The following is a 24,957-nucleotide window of genomic DNA, read 5'->3' on the forward strand; positions in this document are numbered from 1 at the left end:
AGAAAAAAAGAGGAAGTAGTGTAGAAAGAGTCTGAACTGAGAGGAAAAGAGAGGAGAAAAGAAAAGAAAATAAGGCTGCGACAGTGTGAGAGTTCAAAACTCTCTCTCTCTAACTGCCTCCCTTCTTTTATTAAGACTATATTTCTGTGTACAATGATATTTATACCCCTTCTTTAAGTAACTAGACAAATAAAAAATAAAAGAATAAGCAAAAGGCATTTATACCCTTCTGCCTATACATATTTGTAACTAATAGCCTCTAACAGCTTCTAACACCCCCTAGCTTGAACATAGATATCAAAGAGCTCCATCATTCCATGTCATGGACTTATACACTTCCAACATTGTGTGCAGCACTTATGGTAGCAGTAGCACTTCTCCACTCCATAGGTCAGCCTTCCTGCTTGAGCGCCCTCCGGCACTAAGGAACAAGTCCACACCAACTCAACCTACACACACTAGACACACTCCTTAGGCAAAAAAAAAAGTCTTTTGCTGATCAGAAAAAAAAAAAAAAAAAAAAACTGCCTAGAGAACCTTTTAGATAACATAGACCTCTGGCAATACCTTCCCAGTGACTGGTTCTTGGGTTCTACATAAACTAACTGACCACTCCCACACTACCCACACTAAATGAGATGTATTATGTGTGATCTGGTAATAATAAGATAGATAAGTTTCCCCACCAGCCTCCTATATCTTCTTTGATCATCTAATAACTACCCCTCACTATCAGTTACCTCAATGTTTGGGTCAATAAGAGTTTCAACTATCTTAGCACCTAATAACCCTTTTTACTCCAACAAATCAGGTAAATACTTCCGCTATGAGAGAGAGATTCATACTTAGATCTTACCACCTCAATCCCAAGAAGTACTTTAACTCTCCCAAGTCCTCAGCTTGGAATTTGTGCTACAGGAACTATTTCAATTCATCAATTCCTCAAGTATCACCTCATGTAATAATGATATTGTCAACATAAACTGCAAGAACGATCTTTGCAGATGAAGTATATGTATTAAAGACTAAATGGTCAACGCCACACTAATGTAATCCAAACTCCTATACCGCACAACTAAAACTACCAACCAAGTATCTGGTGACTGTCTCAGACCACAAACTGCCTTTCTCAACCTTCACATCTTCCTAACTCCCCCTAAGTAACATAAGGAAATAATTACCGGTAGAGAACCTATTTTGGACTTCATGCATCAAATTCTTCCAATTAGGTGAGGCAAGGGCTTCCAAGACAAAACGAGGAACAAACACAGAAGAAAGAAGAAATACAAATCACTAGTAGGAAAGAGACAATGAATAAAAGCATAAAACGGGAAATAGGATGATTGGTACAAGTACGCTGACCTTTCTGAAGAACAATAGTCAAATCTATATCAAGTGGATCTATCAATGGTGAAACTTATGATGGCTCAATAGAATATGGAGTTGGAGAAAAGATTCCCCACAGTCCTTTAGTGTACACTATGAATGGGTGCTCACATAGTAACCTCAAAAGTGGGAACCAATATGTCTGCCAACATCAGGGAAACTCTACAGAAGGACGAGGCAAAGGAAGGAGAGAAAATGAGAGAGACTCCACTACAGAGAAAAGTGATACGTTCTCAAGAAGTGAAACATTAGGAAAGAACAAAAGAGCAATGAAGGGTAGGATTATAGCATTTATAACCTTTCTGGGTCCAAGAATATCCTAGAAACACACATTTAAGAACATGACGATCAAGTATATTCAACCAAAACCAAGTTTATAAACAAAACAAACACAACCAAAAATGAGGATGAAGAGGAAACGGAGGTATAGAGGGAAAAAGGAGATGATATCCATCACACATAATGAGTATGAAAAACTTTGCATGTCTTCTTCTTCCAAAAACATTGCTACTCTTGCCAAATCAGGTATAGCATGTCTTTCATCCTCCAAGTCTTGGGTTATAGATTTTGAAGCCTCAAACCACATGGGTGGGGCTCCGGACTCATTTAGCATCATGTCTAAGTTGATGATTAAGAGGCCATTACTTGGTGTAATGGTAAAATCTCAGGCTGATAGGTGTGGGATCATGAGTTTGAGTCTGAGAACAGCCACTTTGTGTGAGAAAATATCAAACATTAGTACTGTATCTAGTCCACCCCTCCCAAGACCCCAGATTGCTGGGACCAACATATAGGGTAATGGCCTTTCTATATCTAACTTAAGTTTTTTCTTCTGAAGATAAATAAAAAATAAAATTATTCAAGAAGAGAATAGAAGATACAAAACAGGTGATAAGAAATCACCCACCAACAAAAGACAAAACAGCCCCAAGTCCACACCCTCCCTAACAACTTTAGAAACACATAAAGAAACAGAATCCCCAAACATTTTACAAACAAACCTCTCCTTAAAATCAAGCCTTCCCCACAAAAAATCAAGTTACAACTCATCCCAACCAAACCCTAAATCCCCAAACTTAACCTGCTGTAAATGACCCCTGACTGAACACCACAGAAAAAAGAACCCTGCATAGTTGTCAAGGCAACACCTAGACGACTAAGTGCTATTAAAAGCTTGCCTCGCCCAAATAACTAAAGATTTATTAATTAGGTGCATGCCTAGTTAATAAGTAAATAAATATATATTTGTAATTTTCTAATTGATTAGTTAATATTTCTTAAAGTACATCCTGCTATACTGTACCATTTTTTTAATTGTAATATGTACTAAATAGTGAATATTGTTATATTTATGATTTTAAGCCTTGTTAGTGCTGAATCAGGATTTTTGAAGACCAAAGAGACTCAATGTATCAATCAAAGAGCCCCGATTTTTGAACTTGAACAAAACATCAGGTATTTATTCCTCCTCTTCTTAGTCTGCCCCTTCTTCATTTCTTAGCTTTTTTTTTTCTTTTTTACCATCCTTTCTTGGTCTGAAATAGGAGTCCCCCCCCCCCGTGTTCTTTCTTATATTTTTACCCGGCTTTTCCCTTCATTCTATTGGACTTGAACAGGGCCTCCGCCCCCTTTTTTCTTCTTTTTCTTTCCTGTTATTTTTCTTACTTTTTTTATTCTTTCTTTTGGACTGAAACAGGGGCTCTGCCTCCTTGTTCTTTATCTTCTTTTCTTAGAATTTTTCCTAGTTCTTTTCTTCCTTGACTCTTTATCTCAGGCATATAAATAGGGGTTCTGCTCCCATTTTCTTAGTTTTTTTCATTTTCATTTTCTACTTTTTTTCCTTTTTCTCTTGGACCAAAATAGGGTCTCCAGTCTCAACCCCTCTTTTCTTTCTCATTTTTCCTGTTTTTTCTCACTTTTTTTCCTCCTTTGTTTTTACTAAACAGGGACTGCACTTCTACATTTTTGACTCTTTATCTCAGGCATAAATAGGGGCTCTGCTCCCATTTTCTTAGTTTTTTTCATTTTCATTTTCTACTTTTTTTCCTTTTTCTCTTGGACCAAAATAGGGTCTCCAGTCTCAACCCTTCTTTTCTTTCTCATTTTTCCTGTTTTTTCTCACTTTTTTTGCTCCTTTGTTTTTACTAAACAGGGACTGCACTTCTACATTTTTGCTTCTATCTCTTCAACTAGAACAAGGCATCACTCCTTTTTTTTTTACGTATTATACTTCTTTCTCTTGGACTGTCAACTGTGAAATAGGGGTTGCACTCCCTTCTTTTCATCATTCTTGAAGTAAAAATTTACTGAAACAGTAGTATCACACGTTAGGGACTAAAGGTAAACATTAGACACTTTAGAGGAAAATCTATCGCCTAGGCGAGGCCTAGGCACCTAGGCATCTAGGCACACTTGGGTAGCTTAGCTTCACCTACGAGCCTTGAAAACTATGGAATCCTGATACACATTTAAAGTAGGCCCAAGAGGGGGAAATGTTTAACTTGACCTAGGCATCTTTTTTTATTTCTTCACCCTCTTTAACAGACCCAACCCAGAAAAGGCCCCCCTTCAGCCTAGAAAAAACTTTAGACACCTGAACTGTGCCCTGAGACTTCACTTTTGAACTATCTAACTGCATTGGGTCTTCTCTCAGAAACTTCCTGATCTTTTGCCTCATCCAAAATAACGTTTTTCTCAAAGATCTGAGCTGCCTTCAAATCCTTGTCTCCAACACTTCCATTCCCTTCACCCCCAGAAGATCTCAATCTTTTCCTGGTCGTCACCATTCCTCACCAGAGGACTTGCCTCCCTATCATCCAACATAATGTCCTCCCTACTCCTCAATGACAAGCAGGCTCTTTCTTCCAATTCCCTAAATATCTTTCTTGCAAATTCCTTCCTCCCAGAAAGCACAGACCCAATATCTTACTTACCTCCACTTCTTTGTTCACCATTATTTCCAAGCTGATAGATCTCCCAATTTCATGTGTTTCATCAATGATAATACCTTCTTCAGGAGACTCAATTGTACTGTCATCTTCAACTCCAACCCCTCCCTCTACTGCTATGTTTTCTCTTCCTTCCACATTTGTTATCAGCTTTGTTCTATACTTCCTTTTGCTCTTGATATTTCAAAAAAAAAAACTTCTTTTTTCTCTTACACAATTTCAGACCTATTAACTTGCACAGTTGCACTCATAATTCTCAAGCTTTTCGCGACAATCCAGGCTATCCTCTCGCAGCCCCTTCAAAATTGATTTTCCTATCTCAACTTTATTAACTGTTTCATTGACCTCCGGTAACATCAGTTGTTTTTTTTTTTTTTGATGAATGAAAGTAGTTTTATTAAATCAGATATCAGCCTAGGAGGAGACACGAGATGTTACCCCCCCTAGGACTGAGCCATATACACCAAAACTGCCCAGGCCTGAGACACAATTACAAAGTAGCCCAAAATAGATCTCCCCTTGACACCCCTTGCTTGGCCAAAGAATCAGCCATTGCATTTGCTGATCTTCTGACCCACTGAAACCTGACAGTCATATTCCTTGTCATCCATTTAACTTTCTTTAACAGATCCCTGTATCCCCAACAGGATGTTTCTGGGCTGATTAGCCAGCCTACTACTACCTTGGAATCCCCTTCTACTAGCAGATTGGTCACTCCAATTTGACTAGCCATCTGTATACCTTGTACCGCTGCTAGTAGCGGTACATCAGGCTGTTTCCGGTAACATCAGTTGTTGACATAAAAACTTCCCTCTAACACTTTTTCTGTATAATTTGATTGCTGACCACCTAAGTTAGTTTTTCCATTCCCAACTGGTTCTGCTTCCTCAACAGTCTCCACCACTCTTAAGAGACTTGTTGATTTGAGGAACTACAGTTGACTCCTTGACAAATAAATCTTGAAGGATTCCACAATCAACAAAGGGATTAGCTGTTCATCCTTTTCTTCCCCCATTTCTGCAAAAGCTTCTTTCCCACAGTTCTTGTTTCCACCTTCCTTGTACCACCATCCCTACAACCAAGTGAATGTTCAAGCCTACCTCTTTCACATATTTTGTAGCCACCCATTCCCAAATGTCATCCTTTTCTTTCCCAAGTCCGATTCTTTTCCTTGTGACATGCTTCTTAACTTGCAACTCTAGTTTTCCTTTTGAGACTCGTCAAACCCTCGCCCATCCTCTCTACTACTACTGCTTTGCTGCTGTTTCAGTCTAACAGGTTTCTCCGATCTTCTAGTTGGAATTAGGTCGATAGCACCCTGCACTCTTCCATCAACATTCTACCCAAATATTGCATAGAGCAAAGGGTCAGACCAAATGGGAGTTTATCCAGAGGTTAAACCTCTCTCAGCATCCAAACTATTCACAAGGGTCTCATTTGGGAAAGAAGAAATATCCTCCTTAAAGTCTCCCAACTGGGTCATGTGACTCCCTAAAACGCCATGTGCCTTATGAACCCAACCACTTAAACTGGGTCGACCAACCTCAAGGCTCAACTTTCTTGTTTTGACTCTTTGTTTGCTTGAACCATCTTTAAACCCATCCTTGTTTCCATCCAAACCCATCCCCCTCCTAAAACTTGTCGGTTTGCCTCCCCATGCTTACCATGCACGTCAACAATTTTCTGGACAGGAGGTAATTCCTCTCTCCCATCATGCAAAGGTTCTACTGCCAAACTGCACACCAAATTTTGAAGCACCACCATTATTAGTGAAATGGCATGTAACATCATGGCTATTTGAATTCAGCAAATCCTTTTTCAAATAAGGATCCAAGAAAATTGAATTCTCCAATCTTTCCCCACCATGTAGTTCATCTTCCTCAACTTGTTCATGCTCCAACCTACAACCTTCATTCCAGAGAGCAGCTTCAACAGAGGTTGCAAGCCAGATACTATGGAATGCCATCTGAGAAAACTTCCATCTTCCTTGGAATAGCTTCAGGCTCCACTCCCACCACTCTCACTGCTACTGAACATCTTGAGTGGAGATGCATATTACTTGTATTTCTATGCATAGATAAATAATATTTTACCTACTAATTTGTTTTTTTATCCCCCTTTTACTGTACTTTTTGCATTCCTCAATTGAGATTATAGACATGAAAAAAAAAACTATTTTCTGTTTCTTTTTCTTTTTTTTCTCCCAAAAATACTTTGAATTTCCCATTGTTTAGATCCTTAAACTACAGTGAGCCTACTCAAACAACTTTACCATGGAGAATCATGCTTGTTTATTCTAAAGCATGTCTATGCCTATGATACCCAGATACTGGCATAAAAGGGTGTCATCTCATGGTGGATGCTTCAATCTTTAATGTAAACTTTGTATCCGACACCATATCCAGCTGTGTCCTTGTCATATCTTGCAACATATGTATTTGCTAACAAATGAAGCAAAAACTAATCTGCAACAAGACAAGGCATCAGAACTTATTGACTATGGAACATGTTAGTAGTTAGCTAAGTACTGCACCAAGAAAACTTATAAATGGAATTCAAGAATGTTTACTGAAGCAAAGGATATGAGAAAGCAGTGAAAGAACTCACCCCCAAAACAATTGATTTAAGTACTTTTTGAAAGCCAAGAACCCTCCCATTGCTATCAAAAGTTGCTTGCCACTTCTCTGGCTTAAGCATTTTGTTAATCTACAACATTAGAAACAAGAAGCAAGATAAGAGATATCGATGATTACACAACTCATACCATTAAATGCATTCAAGAGCATTAAATAAGAGGGATGACTTATAAAATAGATTCATGAAATAATAAATGTATCTATGGAAATTAGGAACAGTGCAACATTCAGAATCATCATCATCTAAGGGTAGGCCTTGGTGCAACAGTTGGGTTGTTTCATTTCGACCTGGGCGACCAGGGCTGAAATCTTGGAAACAGCCTCTCTGTATGTTCAGGGGTAAGACCGTATACATCTGTCCCTCCCCAGACCCCGAATTGGTGGGAGCCTCATTCACCAGGCTGCCCTTTACCATCACCTAAGCCCAACCCCAGCTACAAGGGATCAGCTACATGAATCCTGTTTGGTCAATTCATTCTGTTCAGTGCCACACACTGTTAAATTAGGAGCTCCTTTAAATCATTTATAGCTACTTCAACCCATGTCTTTTTTGGTCTGCCCCTAGATCTTCTAGCCCCTTCAACTTGTAACAGATCACTTCTTCTTACAGGTGTTGTACATGGTCTTCCCTACATGTGACCAAACCATCTTAGTCTACTTTTCCTCATTTTATTACCAATTTATGCTACTCCTAGGTTTATTCTAATGAGTTCATTTCTAAACCTGCCCTTTCTAGTTTTCCCACTCACCCATCTCAACATTTGCATTTCTACCACACTCATTTTGTGGACATGTTGTTTCTTGACTGCCCAACACTCTGCCTTACAAAACATTGCTGGCCTCGTAACCACTTTATAAAAGTTTTAGGATATAGATCAATTCAAACCATAGGAATGGGTAAATAAGATGATATGGACATCAAGATGATCAATAGTGCTACATGAGTCTAGCAGTCTGGGAAGTTTTGATATTTTCACTAAACTTTCTTGTACTCAGCTTTGTAGGGGTATCTTCATTACTTTAACATTGTGTTTTTCAGCCACATTTCTACTCTGTGATTCAATTATATTATTACACTTGCTTTAGAGGTCTGAATTGTCAGTTATTAGTTGTAGTCTATAGAGACTAAGTATGACTTGTGAGTTGTGAGATATCATGGATTTTGATTATTTGTTGATATGGAGGGAGCAAAGTCCATGAATAGAGACCACGGCAAGATTACTATTAATAGGTGAAACACTCTAGTAAACAGTATTGGATCCCAAACCTCCTTTGAAAGAAAGTTGATTTTCCCAGGGAGTTTACATCGAAAAGATGAATTTGGAATTTTTGGGGAGTTTGGTCTTGTAGCAGGCATAAAGATGAAATGAGTGGGTGAAAGTAAAAATTAGCCCTAAATTTATTTTATTGACAATAAAGCATTTTATTACCAACAAGGCAACAATTGGGTTGAAGTCCCATCCTTGCTCCCTTGTTTTGGTTACCTTACTGCCAATTCCTTTGTCACCCTTTGTCACCAAATCTAGATTGAATACAATGAGATGGATCCTGGATGAAATGTAGATGTGCCAACTCCAGGAAGAAAGTTTGGGATCATTTGGGACCCCATAAAACACATTAATGCTCTTTTGCCACAATTACTTGTGAAAACATCTCATTACCACTCCTTATTTTTAATATTGAATCTGTCACATGCATGTGGAATACATATACTGATATACATAGTTGTAGACAATGTTCTTAATACAGGACCATAGAACAGGCATATTAATTGGAAAAGCATATCATTAAGTTCCACCTAATGCCATAAAATAGTAAATTGTCTCCACTCTGAATAGGGGCTTCCCATTCTATCAAAAACAAAATTCTATCCATATGACTAATAAAGAATTTCCTTATTTTCATAGGGACATCTTACTTTACCTAATGGAACATCATTGAATTCGTTCCTAGGAAAAATTGTAGAAACTTCTCATGCATGATGTCAACTAGCTCCAACTTTTCCTTTTGAAAGAAAAAAAAATTCCATCAAAATACCTACCAATTATCACTTCTTCATGTTGTTTCTATAAAAGCAGGGTTGAAAAAGATTAAGTTGAACCTTTATTTCAATTATCAAAGAAAAAAGGTTAAGTTGAACCTTGGTTGCAATTTGAGGTTTACATGCGTAATGCCATCGACATTTTTTATATAATATATAGTTTTTGAAACAGAACTCGAGTTTCCCAATGATGGAAATGATTTTCAGTTAGCAAGAGAGTGGCTTATATAATTTTCTAAATAAAATCTAAAGTTATTTTGTAGTTAAACGTAGCAACTTTCTAACAGTGGCAATGGCTCATACTACTGATACTGCATTGCTATTAAGCAAATCGAGTATACTATTTATCTGCATTTTGTGTTCAGGCCTGCATTTCTGGAAATGCAAAATGCATCATTTCAATGTATTTTGTAATTCAACTAACCTTTGTAGGTGAATGGAGGCAAGGCTCCCGAATATCGCGAACAATAGAACTTATAAGTTGCAAATTGACCGTACCCGCCTTTACACAAGTCCATTGCTTGTCCTCTTCGTCTAAAGACATCACAAATCCCCCCACCCCTCCCCCCTCCTCTTACGTTCTCACCTCCTGAGACCAATACAACGAATCAATCAGAAATTAGCTTCGTAATAAAAGAACCGCTGCAAAGAAAATGATGTTCCCACATTAGGAGGGAGGAAAAGAGAAACAGGAATTATCCGAACATAAAAACGAAACTGCAGTAAAGATAAATCCATTTGAAAATCAACTGGAAGTAGATTTCATTATTTAATTCGAACAATTATGAAGTAAAATAAGCTATTGAAAGAAAATAATCAGAAAACCATCCAATTCAAAGGTTTGGCGCAATTCGGCAAGGGCGAACTATGGATTGAGAAAGAACAAGAATGGCTAGTGATCCGATTCAAAATTTCACGAACAAAAGAGACCGATTTGAAGTTCCAAGTGAACCGAAAAACGAAAACAAACACAGATAACATAAATTAACCTGAAAATAGTGGAGATATGGAGATCTGAGGTCCGAGCGGAGTTCTACGAGCTCCGCCATTAACATAGACCGTTTTCTCTGGCCGGAGTTTTTTATTTTGAAAAATAATAATTATAAAATAATAAGAAAATTAATTATGAACGATGAAGCCATGAAGGCCGAAGAAAAAAGAAAAGAAACAACGTCTCAGTCTCAACTTTCAATCCTTTTCTCAATTTCTGTTGTTTATTTAATTATTATTTTTATATAGAGATTTCTCTTGAATACGCGAGGTGCGTAATGCGCGCCAGAATCCCACTTTTTGGGATTGTGAGTATTACGCACGGCCGCGCAGTTTAGGATTTTCTATTCGTCGTTTCTCAGGGACTTTATCTGGTCGTCAGCGTAACAGTCAACCAGACAACCCCTTGTGGTCAGTGGTGCACGTGCAACGGTGATAATGGAAAATAAATGAACCAAGCGATGGTCTGGACGTGAGGACAGTACAAGTATGTGAAATGTCAAAACTTTCCTTATTTATTTTTTCTTTTACTATAACCAGTTTTGGACAACATAATTTGGCATTTTAAGACCACAAATCACAAGATTTCAGCAATCCAGTCAACTTGTCAACAACGGACCACCATTCTCATCTAATCTAAACTCTTAATGCTATGTTTGGTTTGAAGGAAAAGGTAGAAAAGAAAAGAAAGGAAAACATGTATAAACTTTGAAAAATGGTAATTTCAAATACGTGCCGATCTTAAAAAATAAAAATAAACAATCAAATAGTAACCCATTCGTGAGGAGTTTTATTTAAATTTAAATACAAACTATTCTTTTATTTCCTCCTTGAAATAAAGCCTTTTTTTAAATAGATTTTAGACATTTGACTTAGTTTGGAAAGAGTATAAATACAAATATATACAACGCAAAATCTTGTATTTTGTATTATTGTATATGTATTTACATTGTACATATTTATATTTGCATTTGATTCAGTTTGGAAGAAATTCAAATACAAATATATAGAGTACAAAGCCTTCTATTTTGTATGCATTTACATTATACATACTTGTATTTGTACTCTTTCCAAACTGAGCCTTAGAGCAGTTCAAGGAGTAAATTTGGCACCAAGCCACAATAACCAACAAAAGAATCATGTTCAATGAGCACTTTTAAACTAGCTAACACAATCTATACAGGAATTGTATTCCATTCAACTTTCCATGACTTTTTCTCCATTCTCCTTCGAAAACTAATGGAGTGGCATTCTCACTCTCTCATTGCCTTGAGACAAACGAATACAAATAACATTATTATATTTATATAGTAATTAAATACATGCATTGTATGTGATAAATTTTTCTTCATATTAATTACTTAAATTTTAGAGATATCATAGTTAAGATAGAAATTGAAAATTAACAAAAGTAATAATAAGATTAAAAATAAACTTAAATGCTTGTAGCAAATAACAATTATAAAAATAATAATTATTATTATTAAATTTTGTATTCCATTTCGGTCAAAAATAAAAATAACTTTTATTTTAACAATTATTTTTATTTAATATGATGATCATATAACATTAGAAGTGTTCTCAAATGTTTTCTACAAAATCTGTACAATTTTATTTTTGGTGTTCTATCATTTTTTAAATACTTATTATTCAATTATGGCACTATAGGTTTCTTCGAAAAGTTGAACCATTGACCCACCATCTAGATAAGAAAATAGCTTTTCTTTCAGATTAGTTATAAATTAGGGAGAATTATAGTCAAAGTGGGCTATACATTTAAAATTAGGTTGCATGCAGGTTGGTCCTAAAACCGACAAAGCTCTGACAACCGGCTCTACATTTCAAATTATAAAAACTCTCGCCATGTCATTGGAGGTTTATGTGGTTGTTGCCAATATGGGACTCTCAATCCATGTTGGACACAACAAAAATCTTATACCAAAATTGCCCTTTAATGTTGGGCGATTGAAAAATTAAAAAAAAAAAGGTTTTTTAGTTTCTCTTCCTCTCTCTCTCTCTCTCTCCCTCCTCTCACTCTCACTGTCATCTCTCTCTTCTCAACGACTATGTGATTTGAAAATAAATAAAAATGGTTTTCGATTTCAGTATTTACGTTCTCTCTATTAATTTCTCTCATTCCCTTTGCCTGCCTATCATTCTCCCTCAATCTCTCTCATTCTCTTTCTCGGTCGATCTCTCCTTGTCCCTCAATTTCTGTTGTTCTCCCTCAATTTCTCTCCCACTCCCTCTCTCATTATTTTTTTATTTTCTTACACACTTATATGATATTAATCAAATCGTATAAAAGAACATGAGACCAACTTGGTATGGTTCAAAAATCATTACACCAATTTGATAAAAATTCACAAAAAACTCTTGGCTATGAAATTTACACCAACTTGATAGAAATTTATAACTTGGTTGTACAAGTGGTTGGTCCCTTTAGTTTTTTTATACTATCTGAATAATATTGTATAAGTTTGTAAGAAAATAAAAAAAAAAAGAACAAGAGAGGAGCGGGAAAAATACTAAGGGAGGAGTTATTGACAAGAGGGAGAAGAATGAGAGAGAGATAGAGGGAGAGAGGGAGATTTTGATTTGGCTACAGTCCAAAGCTGAGAGAGTGGGAGACACAAAGGGAGTGGGAGAGAAACTAATAACCTATTTTCGATATAGGCTTTTTGTTGTGGACTTGTGTCCAACATGGATTAAGAGTCCCATGTTGGTAACAACAAGATAAGCCTATAATGACATGGCTGGGTTTTTATAATTTGAAATGTATAGCCAGCTAATTATCAGAGTTTTGTTGGTTTCTAGACCAACTTGCAACTTAACTTTAAATGTACAACCAACTTTAACTATAATTTTCCCTTTAAAGTATATATTCCATTTACATTATATAAATATTTTTTACTTATCACATTTAATTTTTGTTTGTTTATGATATCATTTGACCCAAATCACTAACCCACCACCCAAAAAGAAAAATAGTTTGATTTTTAGGTTAACATTAAATTCCGTATTACATTTCCATCATTGATAAAATTATTTCTTATCTATAATACTTGTTTTTATTCAATATAATGAATACATAATATTAGAGATGTACCCAATATTTTATTTTTTATAAATATATAACATTAGAAATGTGTCCAGATTTTTCTCTGTCCTTTATTTTTATTTTTGTGATTATTTTAATTTTATATTTTTCAAAATTTTATTATTTGACTATGGCATCTAGGGGTGCTCACTGCTCGGGTTTTATATTTTTCAAGATAAAGGCCTGAAGTCAAACTTGGACAATGAATACTGAAATGGTGGTCGATTTGCTAGTGCTGGACAGGTTGTCGTCACCTCAACTTAAAGTGAGAGGTGGCAAAGATGATAGGTGTTACCGGAGAGGGAGTAACGGGCACCTGGCTTTGGTGGCTTGGTGCTTGTTGGCGATCGGCGTTGCCGCTTGGTGGTTGGCATGGAGCAGCAGAGGAGATGAGAAAGAGAGAGAGAGAGAGAGTAAGAGTGAGGGAGAGAGAAATAAAGAGTTCTCAGTCCTAGGCCTTTTGGCATGGCCATAACAGAGAAGGGAGGGGAAGAGGCCATCGGAGGACGACCGTCAATTGACGTCGATGTCAAATGATGAAAGATGATGACCAACGCTAGAGGAAAGCAAGGGGAACTGGGGAGGAAGACGAACAAGAGGAAAGCAAGGGTTTTCAGTTTTGGTATTAGCCTTTAGGTAACGAAGAAGGAGAAGTGGGAAAACTCAAAAAGTCAAATGGCAACGGGTTTATTTCGATTTAAAAAAATAAAAATAAAAATAATATATATATATATAATATTACTGTATATATATATATATACCAGTCAAGTCGGTTAACCATTGGTTTTTTAATAGGTTAACCGAAACCAAATCGATTGGTTCAGTTAACCGGATTTTTATTCGGTTCGGTTTCTCGGGCTTTCTTGCTTACCCCTAATGACATCATTTCATTTTTTAGGTAGATTTTAAATTTGGCATTCTATTTTCATCATTAATAAAAACACTTCTTACATTTTATACTTATTTATTTTAATTTTTTATTATTTAATTGTGGTGTTATTTATTTTTCATGTTTTTGTTTTCAAAATATTTATTATTATACTATTAAAATTAATATTATGGATTTCAATACAAGAATTTAATGATGAGAAAAATATATCTTAAATATAGGATTTAATGAGAGAAATAGGAAAATTTTTTTATTTCCAATTAAATTTTACATTTTATTTCCATCATTAATAAAAACATTTTTTTATTTATCATACTTATTATTGTTTAATATGTATGCTAAAAATGTTCCCAATTTTTTTAATTTTTATTTTTTCTTCATTTTATTATTTAATCGTGGCAACATGGATTAACCCATTTCACCCAAAATGGTTTAATTTCTTACCACCACATAGATGAAAACACTATTTTTTCTAGGTAGATTTTAAAAGTATAAGTTTTTTATGTTATTGGAATTATTAATTTATTAAGTATGGATTTAATTAATAAAACTTAATGATGAGAACTTAAGAAGAAACAAAAATGACTTACATATATGATTCAATGAACATGAATGCAAGTTAATAACTTAAATGTTGGATTTAATGAGAGGGAATTGAATATCTTAAAATTACCTCTTTTTAACTCATTTAATATCAATAACCGATTACCCAAGTTGTCCTCATTTTTATCAATATATTTAAATATGGAGGGGTAAATTTTGTCCTCAAAAAATTCCAGAAATATTATTGAAGCCATTCGTACTTTATAAAGTAGTATAGATGTGTAGATGCCATTACTCATCGTTAGCCAAAGATTTTTCAAGTAGGCTAACTAATCAATCCTTTCTTTGTTGCCAAACAAACTATGAACAAACTTGAGTATTGCATTGCTAACAAAAGTTCAAAGTGGAGATTCCATTTCCACATTAATCACCTTTTATCCCAATAAACTTAGGCCCCATTTGGCTCACAAGAATAGGGATCTGGAATTAGAATCGGAATTAGAATGGGCTATTCTAACTCCAACTGTTTAATTGAGCAGAATCGAAATCCCATTCACATTCCTGTTGGAATGGCATTCCCCCATTTGAGGGAATGGTCATTCTCTGCCCCTCCCTAGGGAATGAAATTCCATTCCTGCTTATTCCAATAATTCGCATTCCCATTCCTATCTGAACTAATTAGGCTATGGGAATAGACCATTATGATTCCGATTTCGATTCTGATTCCAATTTCAACTATAAACCAAACGGACATTTAGTTGCATTCATTTTTCCACTTTAGATTCTTTATTTTTCAAGGAAAGATGTATTCTTTTTCATTTAAGTTGTGTTTGGTTTGAAGAAAAAAGTAGGGAAAGGTAGGGAAGCCTTTAGGTTGTATTTGGTTGCAATACAAATTTATTTGCCTAAGTACAAATGCATGGGAGTGCAAATCTAAAAAATGCAAATTCTTGTTTAATTTTGTTTTGGATCTTACTTTATTTTGCTTCATGTCTTAATTTACTTCATTTGTACTGTAATCAAACAAAAGAAGCTAAAACCTGAAACAAAAGTAGGTCATAATTTACACTCAAATCATTTACACTGCCATGGTTTTACATCAATGCAAATTTATTTGCATTGCAACCAAATACAACCTTACAAATCTTGTATAGGTTTCCCTACCTTTTCCTTCGAACCAAACATAACCTTAAGGAATGGTTTGGACGATCCATTGAACTTGGGCTATTACAGCCATTTGGTATCGAGAAGAACCCACTTCAAAGACAAGGCTGAAGACGAGGAAGTGCTTTCATAAGACCTGCATCATGTATGGAGATACTGTAGTTCAAACTAGGGGTGGCCACGAGCAGAGCTCCTCACGAGCTATTCGAGCTCAGCTCGTTTGTTAATTGAGTCAAACTTGAGCCTAATAAAGCTCAACTCGTGAGGCTCGCGAGCCGAGCTCGAATAGCTACATACATACAATAATAATAATAATAATAATAATAATAATAATAATAAATTATAGAAAATAATAAAAGTATTATATATATTTATATAATATTTTATTTTTTATATATAATAATAACTAATTATTATAATTATTAATTTTTAAATATCAAATACAAAATATTTTTATATATAATTTTTTTATTTTTATAAAACATTTTTCTCAAGTCGAGCTTGAGCCGAGCCAAGCTCGAGCTTACGAGCTTTTGACTCGAGCTGAGCTTGAGCTCAAGGTTCTAGCTCGAACTGACCTTGAGCCTCGTACTGCCTTGGCAAGCCGAGCTCGAATAGCTAGCTTTTTGGCTCGGCTTGGCTCGGTTCAAATCCACCCCTAGTTCAAACCCATTTATCATGGAATGCCCTGGAAACTTATCTTTCCAACATCAGTTTTATTTAGTTTGAAAAATTAGATGTTTCCATTTTCCTAAGTTTGATATAAAATCCCACCCCACAAAAAAGCACATTTCTCTTATTTGGCATTTTGATTCTGTTTTGCTTGCTATGACTATGAATCTTGGCTTTCATTTCTTTAACTTGTGTAGTAACTCCATTTGCTGAATCTAATAGAGCTTCAATTAGGTGTGCCTCTCAATATATAGTTTCTAAAACAATAGGTAAAGCTAAAAGGGGAAGATGTTCAAGACTTCTTATTCTTACAACAAACAAATAAAAAAAGAAAAGGATATTCAGATAAGGGTACAAGACAATTTTGAAGAATAAGAGTAGAATGGTTGAATATATGAGCAAGACACACAACTCTATATTCAACTTAACTACCCCAATTATACTCGCAAATATATGAGAAAAAAATTCATAAAGTGCTCCAGTTGAAAGTCATGCATGCTGGTTCAGTGGTTTATTTCATGTTCACAAAAAATTAACATGCTTGATAGATAAATGGATTTCTTCTCATAAATCGGTAGTGGAAATTCTACACTGCTGTGATTCAGAAATCAAAAGTCCATAATTCGTGCCATCATGTTGGTGTTTTTAATGGCCATTCCGTCATCTTTTCAAGAACAACAAGTCAAGATGAAATGAAAGATAAAGTCTCATGAACAATTGACTTTAAATGAAATAAAACCTAACCTAAATTTCATTTATTATTTGTAATGAAAATAGATTTTAAACTAAATAGACCCAGTACTAAGGGGTTTTCAACCTATCAATGACCCAACCGTTGTAATTGTCATATGGTGTCAATTAGTTTTGTTTGCGATTCTGGATATTTTATTCCTTATTAAAGTTAACCTTAAATTTGGATATAGCTCAAAAACCATTAACTTGGCCATAAACTAGTTGACTCAAGTGATTGAATTGTTACCAAGTAGCAACTTAAGAGTAGCCCAGTTGGTGCATTGGATTAATTGTCCTAATGGTGGTGCGGTTTCAAATCCTGTTATTATTATTTCTATAAGAAAAGAGTTGTTGATGTGATGTTGTGTTGTTCACTTAAAAGAGTAACAATCCTTATGGGTGTCAGACAATGATTACCAAAAACAATGATTGAATTGTAAATTTGGCACTATATTTTTTTTATTTTTTTATGTTTTAATTTTTGTATTTGTAAGCACCCAATTTTTGCTCGGTCCCCTTGATGACTCACTTCTCATACTCCAAATGCCCGATCAGACCTTGCCAACATCTTTAGAATATGCGAAAATCCCAAAAAACCAAATTTTAACTCAAACACCCTCAAATCTAGCGTTAAATCCATGAGATTCCCTTTCGATGGTCCCGATTATGCCACATCACCATACCTATTAACTGATCAGATCCCATTACATCTCACACTACAATACTTCTCGAACAAAAAACCTACGATCTACACATCCTTGACATGATCAAACCCTCTCCACAACCTTGTAATTCAAATCCATGCCACTCTACCAAGTTGAAACCTAAAATTCCCTCATTTACCCATCCATCAAGCCAAGTTTCCATTTTGAACCCCTTCATTAGCCGAAAAACCCACGACGTAAATTCCCAAAATTCCAACACCCTTAAAACCATCATACACTCCCATTAGACCCCAAATATCCCAAGATATCCACCACCCAAATTTCAGATTCAAAAATCTCCGTTTTACCCTTCGTACACAAAGATTCCAAATCGACAACTCTCGTTGCTTATTACACTCAAAATCTTAGATCTCCATCACGATAGCTCCCCAAAGATGCTCAAACCATACTAAAACCACCATTAGCTTCCTGATCAACTATCACATCCAATTTCAGGCCTCAAAATACCTATTTGCCCTTCGTATGCAAAGATTCCAAACCAATGATCCTCATTGGTCATCACTATCAAAATCCAAGATCTTCATCGAGATACTCCATCCAAGACCCCGAGACCTCCATCGACTTCTCGATCAACCATCCACCCAACATCATACCTCAAAATACCCATTTTTCCCTTCATAAAAAAAGATTCCAAATCGATGATCCTCATTGGCCACCACTCTCCAAATCAAAGATATCCATCATTACACATCATCCAACATCTCCAAATCCCATCAAAGCTTCCCCGATCGGTGATGCATCACATTCCAGACCTTAAAATGACTATTTTACCCTTGGCTTAAAAAGATTTTAAATGGACCATCCTCATCGCTCGATATGCCCCAAATTCAAGATCCATCATCACACATCATCTGACACCCCCAAACCCCATCGAAACCTCCTAATCGATGATCCATCACATTTCAGACACTAAAATGACCATTTTACCCTTGTCTTAAAAAGATTCCAAATAGACCATCCTCATCACCCGATACGCCCCAAATTCAAGATCCACCATCACACATCATCTGACACCTCCAAACCCCATCAAAACTTCTTGATCATCGATCCATGAATCCTCAAGCCTTAAAATTACCATTTTACCCCTCATCTATAAAGATTCCAAATCGAAGACTCTTATTGGCCACTACTCTCCTATTTCAAGATCTGCATTACAGTACACCCTCTGATACACCTAGACCACGTCATCACCTTCCTAGACACCTGGATAAACCCTCCTCCATTTTAGACCTAAAATTACAATTTTACCCTTTTATCATGAAAATCCTGATTCAATGACCCTCATTACTCAACACACTCTACATCATGATTTCTTACTCTAGCACACTCCTCGAGGCCATCAAACCCCATCATTTCCCTTTTCAGACACCTTAAAACCCCCTTGGAAAAATTCATTACAAAATTTCCCATTTTACCCCTCCATCTATGAAGATTCTAATTCGTGTGATCTCGTTGATTGAGAAAAACCCTAATATCTTGAGTTTTAATCTCAGTCCTTGAACCCTGCACATTACACCCCTTGGACTTGCCCTCTCATTGCAAAAAAACCCCTTTTTTGTTTTTTCACTCAAGTCCCTTCACATTTCTGGAAATCACCCCAAAGCCCACACTAAACCTAGAATTAATCCTAGCCCCAGATTTGAGCCCTCCCTTGCTTCTCCACCCTAGGATCGGCCTAACCCTTACTTCCACACCCAAGACCCTAAATTCTAAAACCCTAGCCGCCTCCTCTAGTTTTGGCTCCTAATTTCTAATTTTAAAATTTAAATTTCAAATTCCCCTCATTCTAGAGATTAAATGAGGGGGAGACAAATGAGAGTGATTTAAGGAGCCTTGTCTAGAAGACCCCACCCGTTAGATTAGCACAAATAGATCCTAGCCTTCCAACCACTTTAGCCAAACCCTAAAACCCTAACCATTCTCACTTAAACCCTAACTAGACACTAATCCAATTCGGTCCAAACACAACTAGACCACCCTAATTCAGTCCATTCCCAACTGATTGAACCAACCCCTCTCCATTCGGTTTTAAAAGAAAATCTAAGAAAAAATAAAATAAAAAAGGAGAGAAAAACCTCCTTCCTGAAGAGACCATTGAACTCTCCCTCTCACTCATCTCTTCTTCCTCACAACCAACCCGAAACCCATCTCTCTCTTCTCCCCCCAAAGCTTGGAGACCACCGAACCCTCTCACACCTCATCTTCTTCTTCCTTCCTCCATGAACCCTAAACAACCGAACTGAACCCAAGCCTCCCATCTTCATCTCCCTCAACCTTTACCAACACAGCACCACTGAACTCTCTCTCATCGTCTTCTTCCTCTTTTCATTTCACCTCTTTCCCAACTGAAACGCCACCATCGAATCTCTATGCCTCAATCGAAAACAAAAGAAAGAAAGGAAAAAGAAAAATACCAAGGATCTCCATTCGGCCGACAAAGAAGAAGGGAGGAGAAGAAAGAAGAAAAGGAAAGGAGCAAGTCCTTTCACCGTTTTTGGCTAAGGTAAAGAATCCATTTCCCTCAATCTCTCTCTCACCAAAATCCCTTTCTTTTTCTCTCTGAGATTCCTCTTTACCTTCTATTTCCCCAACTGAAATCCACCCACTCACCCATTACCCTCTTACTCATAATTCTCAACCCCAAACCAAAACCTAGATCCATCAAAACCCTAGTTCTGTTAACCCCAAAACAGAACCCTTCTTCCTTGAACCTTCTACCTTCTCTCACTCTTTCACAGAATAACCCCGCCACCAAACCTAAGCTCCCCTCTCCATAGATTCTCATACCTGAACAAAACCCTAGTCTCTCTCTTCCATCATTTTCTTCCTCTCACTCCATCCAAATCCGAACCAAACCACCTTTAGTCTAAACTTTCTCTATCCCAAGAACCTCTATAGCCGAAGTTTTTTTTTTTCTTTTCTCTCATCTTCATCATCTCCCTCACACTATCAAACCTGAACCAAATCATCATCCATCCTCTTCATTCACTCCACATAAATTCATCAAAAAAGAGGGAAAGAGCAAGGAGACAAAGACCCTTCCATTCGACAAAGAGAAGCTCCATTCAAGTTCAAATTGTCAACAATCCAGCTCATTGCACCCCGATAATCTACTTGATCAAAGGCTACATAGAGCATGTTTTTTTTATTTGATGATATTACACTTTGCTTGAAGATTAATTTCATGATAATTAAATGTAGGAAGCATTAGAATGAGTTTAGAACATTTGAATGAAAAAATACATGTATTCACTAGTGTTTCTTTAACATAATGTGAATTAACTCAATGCTGAAATGTCCTTGGTTTCCTCGCTTTTAGGTTTGGTTTTACTTGATTTAGAGATAATGCATGTTTGAATGTTTGGATGATTTAGGTTTTAGTTGATATAGATATGATATTCATATTTGAATCTTTCATTCTTTGAATTCATGCTAAGCTTGCGAACCCAATGGGAGAGGAATTCCATGGGGGATAAACTCCTTGTGACTCAATCCCTCTACACCTCAAGTAGGAATGTGAGAAGCTTTGGATAAAGAGGGGGTGGTTGTGTAGACAACTGTCCCTTTGCTCCTCTAAGAACTTCCTACACCTGGAAAGAGGGAAAGAGGAGAAGGATCCACATGAGAGGATATCTCCTTTGTGGTAAAATCCTCTTTGAATTAGGAAAGGCCTTTAGGCTATTACTTGATCTTGAATTATCCATAGTTTGGCACTCACATGACAAAAAAGGGAGAGGGGTGCTTAATACCTTCCCTCTCCTCCCCTTTGGTGCCTAGAATCATGTCCTTGTATGGGGTTAGGAGTCATTGTTTTGTTTCTTAAACTAGGGAGGCCCATCACTCCCTTATTCAAGTTGTTGATGGTGGTGGCTCTTCTTATAGCCATGAAGTGACACCCAAGTTTCAATGGGATGTTCACGGTATTCAATAGGGTCCATGAAAATATGTATTTCAATGGTGGGATTTCCATTCTTTTAGATGACATAGGTTATACAAACATAATTTCATTTTTAAAATAAAAAAAAACTTGAATTAGATATAATAGATAAACATTGATTCTCAAACAAAATTATATATAGGTCTAATTGTCTTATAGTTAGTACAGGCAATGTTTTCAAAGTCAGACGGTCGAACTGGAAAAACTAGGAACTAGTCTTTGTTTCACCCCAAATCTGCTTTTTGCCAAAACCCATTGATTTACAAGCCGGACAGATCGATTTTTGATCTATTTTCGTTTGGCGCGTGGAAGATCTAGCTGCCAAACGCCGGAAAGACACAAAAGGCCCATTTTGGGCTGATTTCGGGAAGCTCCAAATGAAGCTTTTCACGTCTTTTGCGTTTTATTCTTGCACGGAAAGACGCACGAAAAGACATGTCTGTCAAACATGCTTTCGGTTGTTCAGATCTTCATGCAAAAGCCCAATGCGTCTTTTTATTGTCAGAGCTACTAGAAGATCTTTCCAAAAAGACGCGAAATGGGCCCTTGGTCAACAAATCACTGACCTGAGCAATTGAACCGTTGAACCATCAACTCAAACAAATTTTTGGTTGTTTTTTGTTTTTTATTTGTTTTTATTTTTTATTTATCAGAGCCGGTCATCCATTCTATCCGAACCAGACCCCAAAACGGTTCCTTGACTGGTCCAATTTTAAAAACCTTGAATACATGCCAACTTAAAAATTTGTAGATGGTATGGGCCCATTCTTCTAGTTAAAGTGCATCTAATAAAAAAATCATACAAATTAAAAAACCTAATAAAAAGTTATAATGAAGATAATGTGTGTCAAATTGAATATGTAGATTTTTAAAACAAAAAAATAGTTTAGATTAATGGCCTCGTACTTAGTATAGGTCGGGGTCATTCTCTAGTATATATATTAAAGGAAAATCCTCATACTGGATAGCTTCTCCATCAAACAAATTTCTCAAGAAAGAGCATCTTTAAACTCAAAAGCAGTTAATCCCACTTCCAAATAAAGTTTCCTTCCTTAAACATGTCTCTTCCTACTCAAAAAAAAAAGTTTGAGCATCAAATATTAGTTACCACTATTCTAAAACTTAGTGGTAGTTACCTCCACTAAAAAGGAAAAAAAAAGAAACAAAATCTCATATAAGATTCATACAATAGATTATTATTTAGAAATAAAACTTGATTTAATCTCTTAAATCAAATTACAAATTTATATCTCAAAAAAGTCAAATGAAATGATAGACTAAATTTATAACATAACAAAATGGGTGTCAAATAAAATTTATCAAAATATATAAATAAAAAATATTTGAATACTCACCCCATACTTAGTATGGGGGTCATTCTCTAGCTTATAATTATAGGCATCATGTAATGGATTCTACTTTGGGTAGACATGACCAACCATTAAGTTGTGAACCCCACAATAGGCATATGGGTGTGCAATTGTTTCATTGTTTTTAGTTTACCGTTGTAAGTTATCTAGATTATAGAAGAACCACTTGATGCTTGTAGATTGAACTGGGATCCGGGTAGGGGTTGAAATAGGTTTGACCAAACCCAATTGGTCCATCTAACCCATCTGGGTCAACCTAATATTGTCGGACATGGATTGGACGATGTTGTATTACTCCCTTTGATAGTTCACACAAGCATCATGTAGACATAGAGAACTTTGGCTCCTATTAAATTGCAGGTCCAATCACCTTTTCACATGGATTTAAACCCATCTCATTCAGCATTCAAAAATTTTGACAAAAACAAAGAAGCATCCACCGTCAAAAGTCCGAGGAATGTGGACATATCAACTTTATCATATCAAAATCATGTTTGGTTGGGCAAATTTAGTCTCAATGTAAAAGAGGGCAAAATACAAATATGTACAATGCAAAACCTTATATACGTATTTTTAAACTCTGTGTTTGCATTGCACAAAAAAAGGGAATTTACTCTGAACCCCTCCCCCCAAAATGTCTCCCTAATAACCGTAATATGGAATTTGTTTGATGTTTTCCCTCCATTTCACAAATCGGAATTTCCCTGACGCCCACCCTATTATTATACCTAAGGTTCTAAATATTGACACGGGATGGCGTATCAACCTATGTTGGTGCTTTTTTTATGTTTTGTTTATTTTTTTCAAAACTGGTTCAGAGGGATCAGTTTAAGTCCCAGCTACCCTCTGAACAATGGCCTGACCCAATACAACCCCTGTAGGGGTGTATTGGGAAGCCATTGGCATGATACGTGCCAATAAGGGTCGATACGTGTCGATACTTTGAACCTTGATTATACCTTGTTCGCCTAAGATTTGGGATAATGGCGCTCAACCCCCATTACCCTACTTGCTAACCTTTACTACGTATCCATTTGGGTTTCTTCTTTAACAAACATTTTTTTCTCTAGCCAACTTTTCTTCCTCCCACAAAACCCCACCCATAAGAAACCCTTACTCTTCTCCCATCTAGTTTTCTTCTCTAGCAAACCCTTCTTCTTCCACCAAAACCCACCTGCATAGAACCATTAACCTACACCAATCTATTTTTCTTCTCCATTAAACAATTCTTCCTCTATTAGTTGGTTGAGAAGAGAAACTCTTCCATCCCAAGATTGATGCCCTAACCCAATCACTTTTTCTCCCAATTTGTAGAATTGATGTATGCTATTAGAACTTATAAATTTCGTTGCCTATGTTGTTTTGCATTTTGTACCGTAATCAAGGTTAAATTTTTTATATGATATGCTCGAAAATGTGCATGTAACATATACAGGATATGTAAGGAAATTGGGTGTCTCATTTTTTTTTATGTATATCTGACCCATATCGGGGCATATTAGGGCGTATTGGTAGCATATCAACGAAAAAGATACGACCAAAAACAGAAAAAAAGGGGGAAAGCAAACTTCTTTTCCCTGAAATAAGCCTTATTTCACTCCTAAATGACTCTAAAATTCCAAACCTCATTCCTAGAGTGTTAGATTTGTAAAAATTTGCAAGAAACAAGTGTGAATCGTTAATTTAAAAAAAATCAAGTTTTGAAAAGATATGGCAAAAATAGGTAACTTTTTTCATTTTTTATAATATCTTATGATTTATTTTTTTCTTAAATGTTTAAATTTATGTTGATCTACATTTATTACATTAAAAATCAAATTTTTT

At 36.0% G+C, this 24,957-nt stretch overlaps 2 protein-coding genes across 10 annotated transcripts in view; one reads left to right on the forward strand and one right to left on the reverse strand.

Moving 5' to 3' along the window:
- The window catches only part of LOC104587004 (rab GTPase-activating protein 22-like), a 93,261-nt gene extending 83,067 nt beyond the window's left edge, over positions 1 to 10,194 (reverse strand). For 5 of the 9 annotated variants that reach the window (XM_088894765.1, XM_010244421.3, XM_010244419.3 and 2 more), the window contains exons 1-3: positions 10,001 to 10,183; positions 9,436 to 9,600; positions 6,942 to 7,040 (exon numbers count right to left, since the gene is read on the reverse strand). In XM_088894765.1, coding sequence (XP_088750891.1) covers positions 6,942 to 7,040; positions 9,436 to 9,555 — 219 coding nt within the window. In that variant the 5' untranslated portion in view covers positions 9,556 to 9,600; positions 10,001 to 10,183. Of the gene's footprint in view, positions 1 to 6,606; positions 6,800 to 6,941; positions 7,041 to 9,435; positions 9,601 to 10,000 lie in introns of those variants that run through there. The other 4 variants (XM_019195956.2, XM_088894766.1, XM_088894768.1 and 1 more) reach the window with 3 other exon arrangements.
- Positions 10,195 to 19,887: 9,693 nt separating this feature from the next.
- Positions 19,888 to 24,957, forward strand: part of LOC104587001 (protein NLP9-like) — a 61,289-nt gene continuing 56,219 nt past the window's right edge. Inside the window, exon 1 of the mRNA XM_088894615.1 lies at positions 19,888 to 20,329. The gene's annotated coding sequence lies outside the window, so the exon portion shown is untranslated. The remainder of the gene's footprint in view (positions 20,330 to 24,957) is intronic.

The sequence above is a fragment of the Nelumbo nucifera genome, chromosome 1, assembly GCF_055504915.1.
Source record: "Nelumbo nucifera cultivar China Antique chromosome 1, China Antique-T2T, whole genome shotgun sequence".
Lineage (NCBI taxonomy): Eukaryota > Viridiplantae > Streptophyta > Magnoliopsida > Proteales > Nelumbonaceae > Nelumbo > Nelumbo nucifera.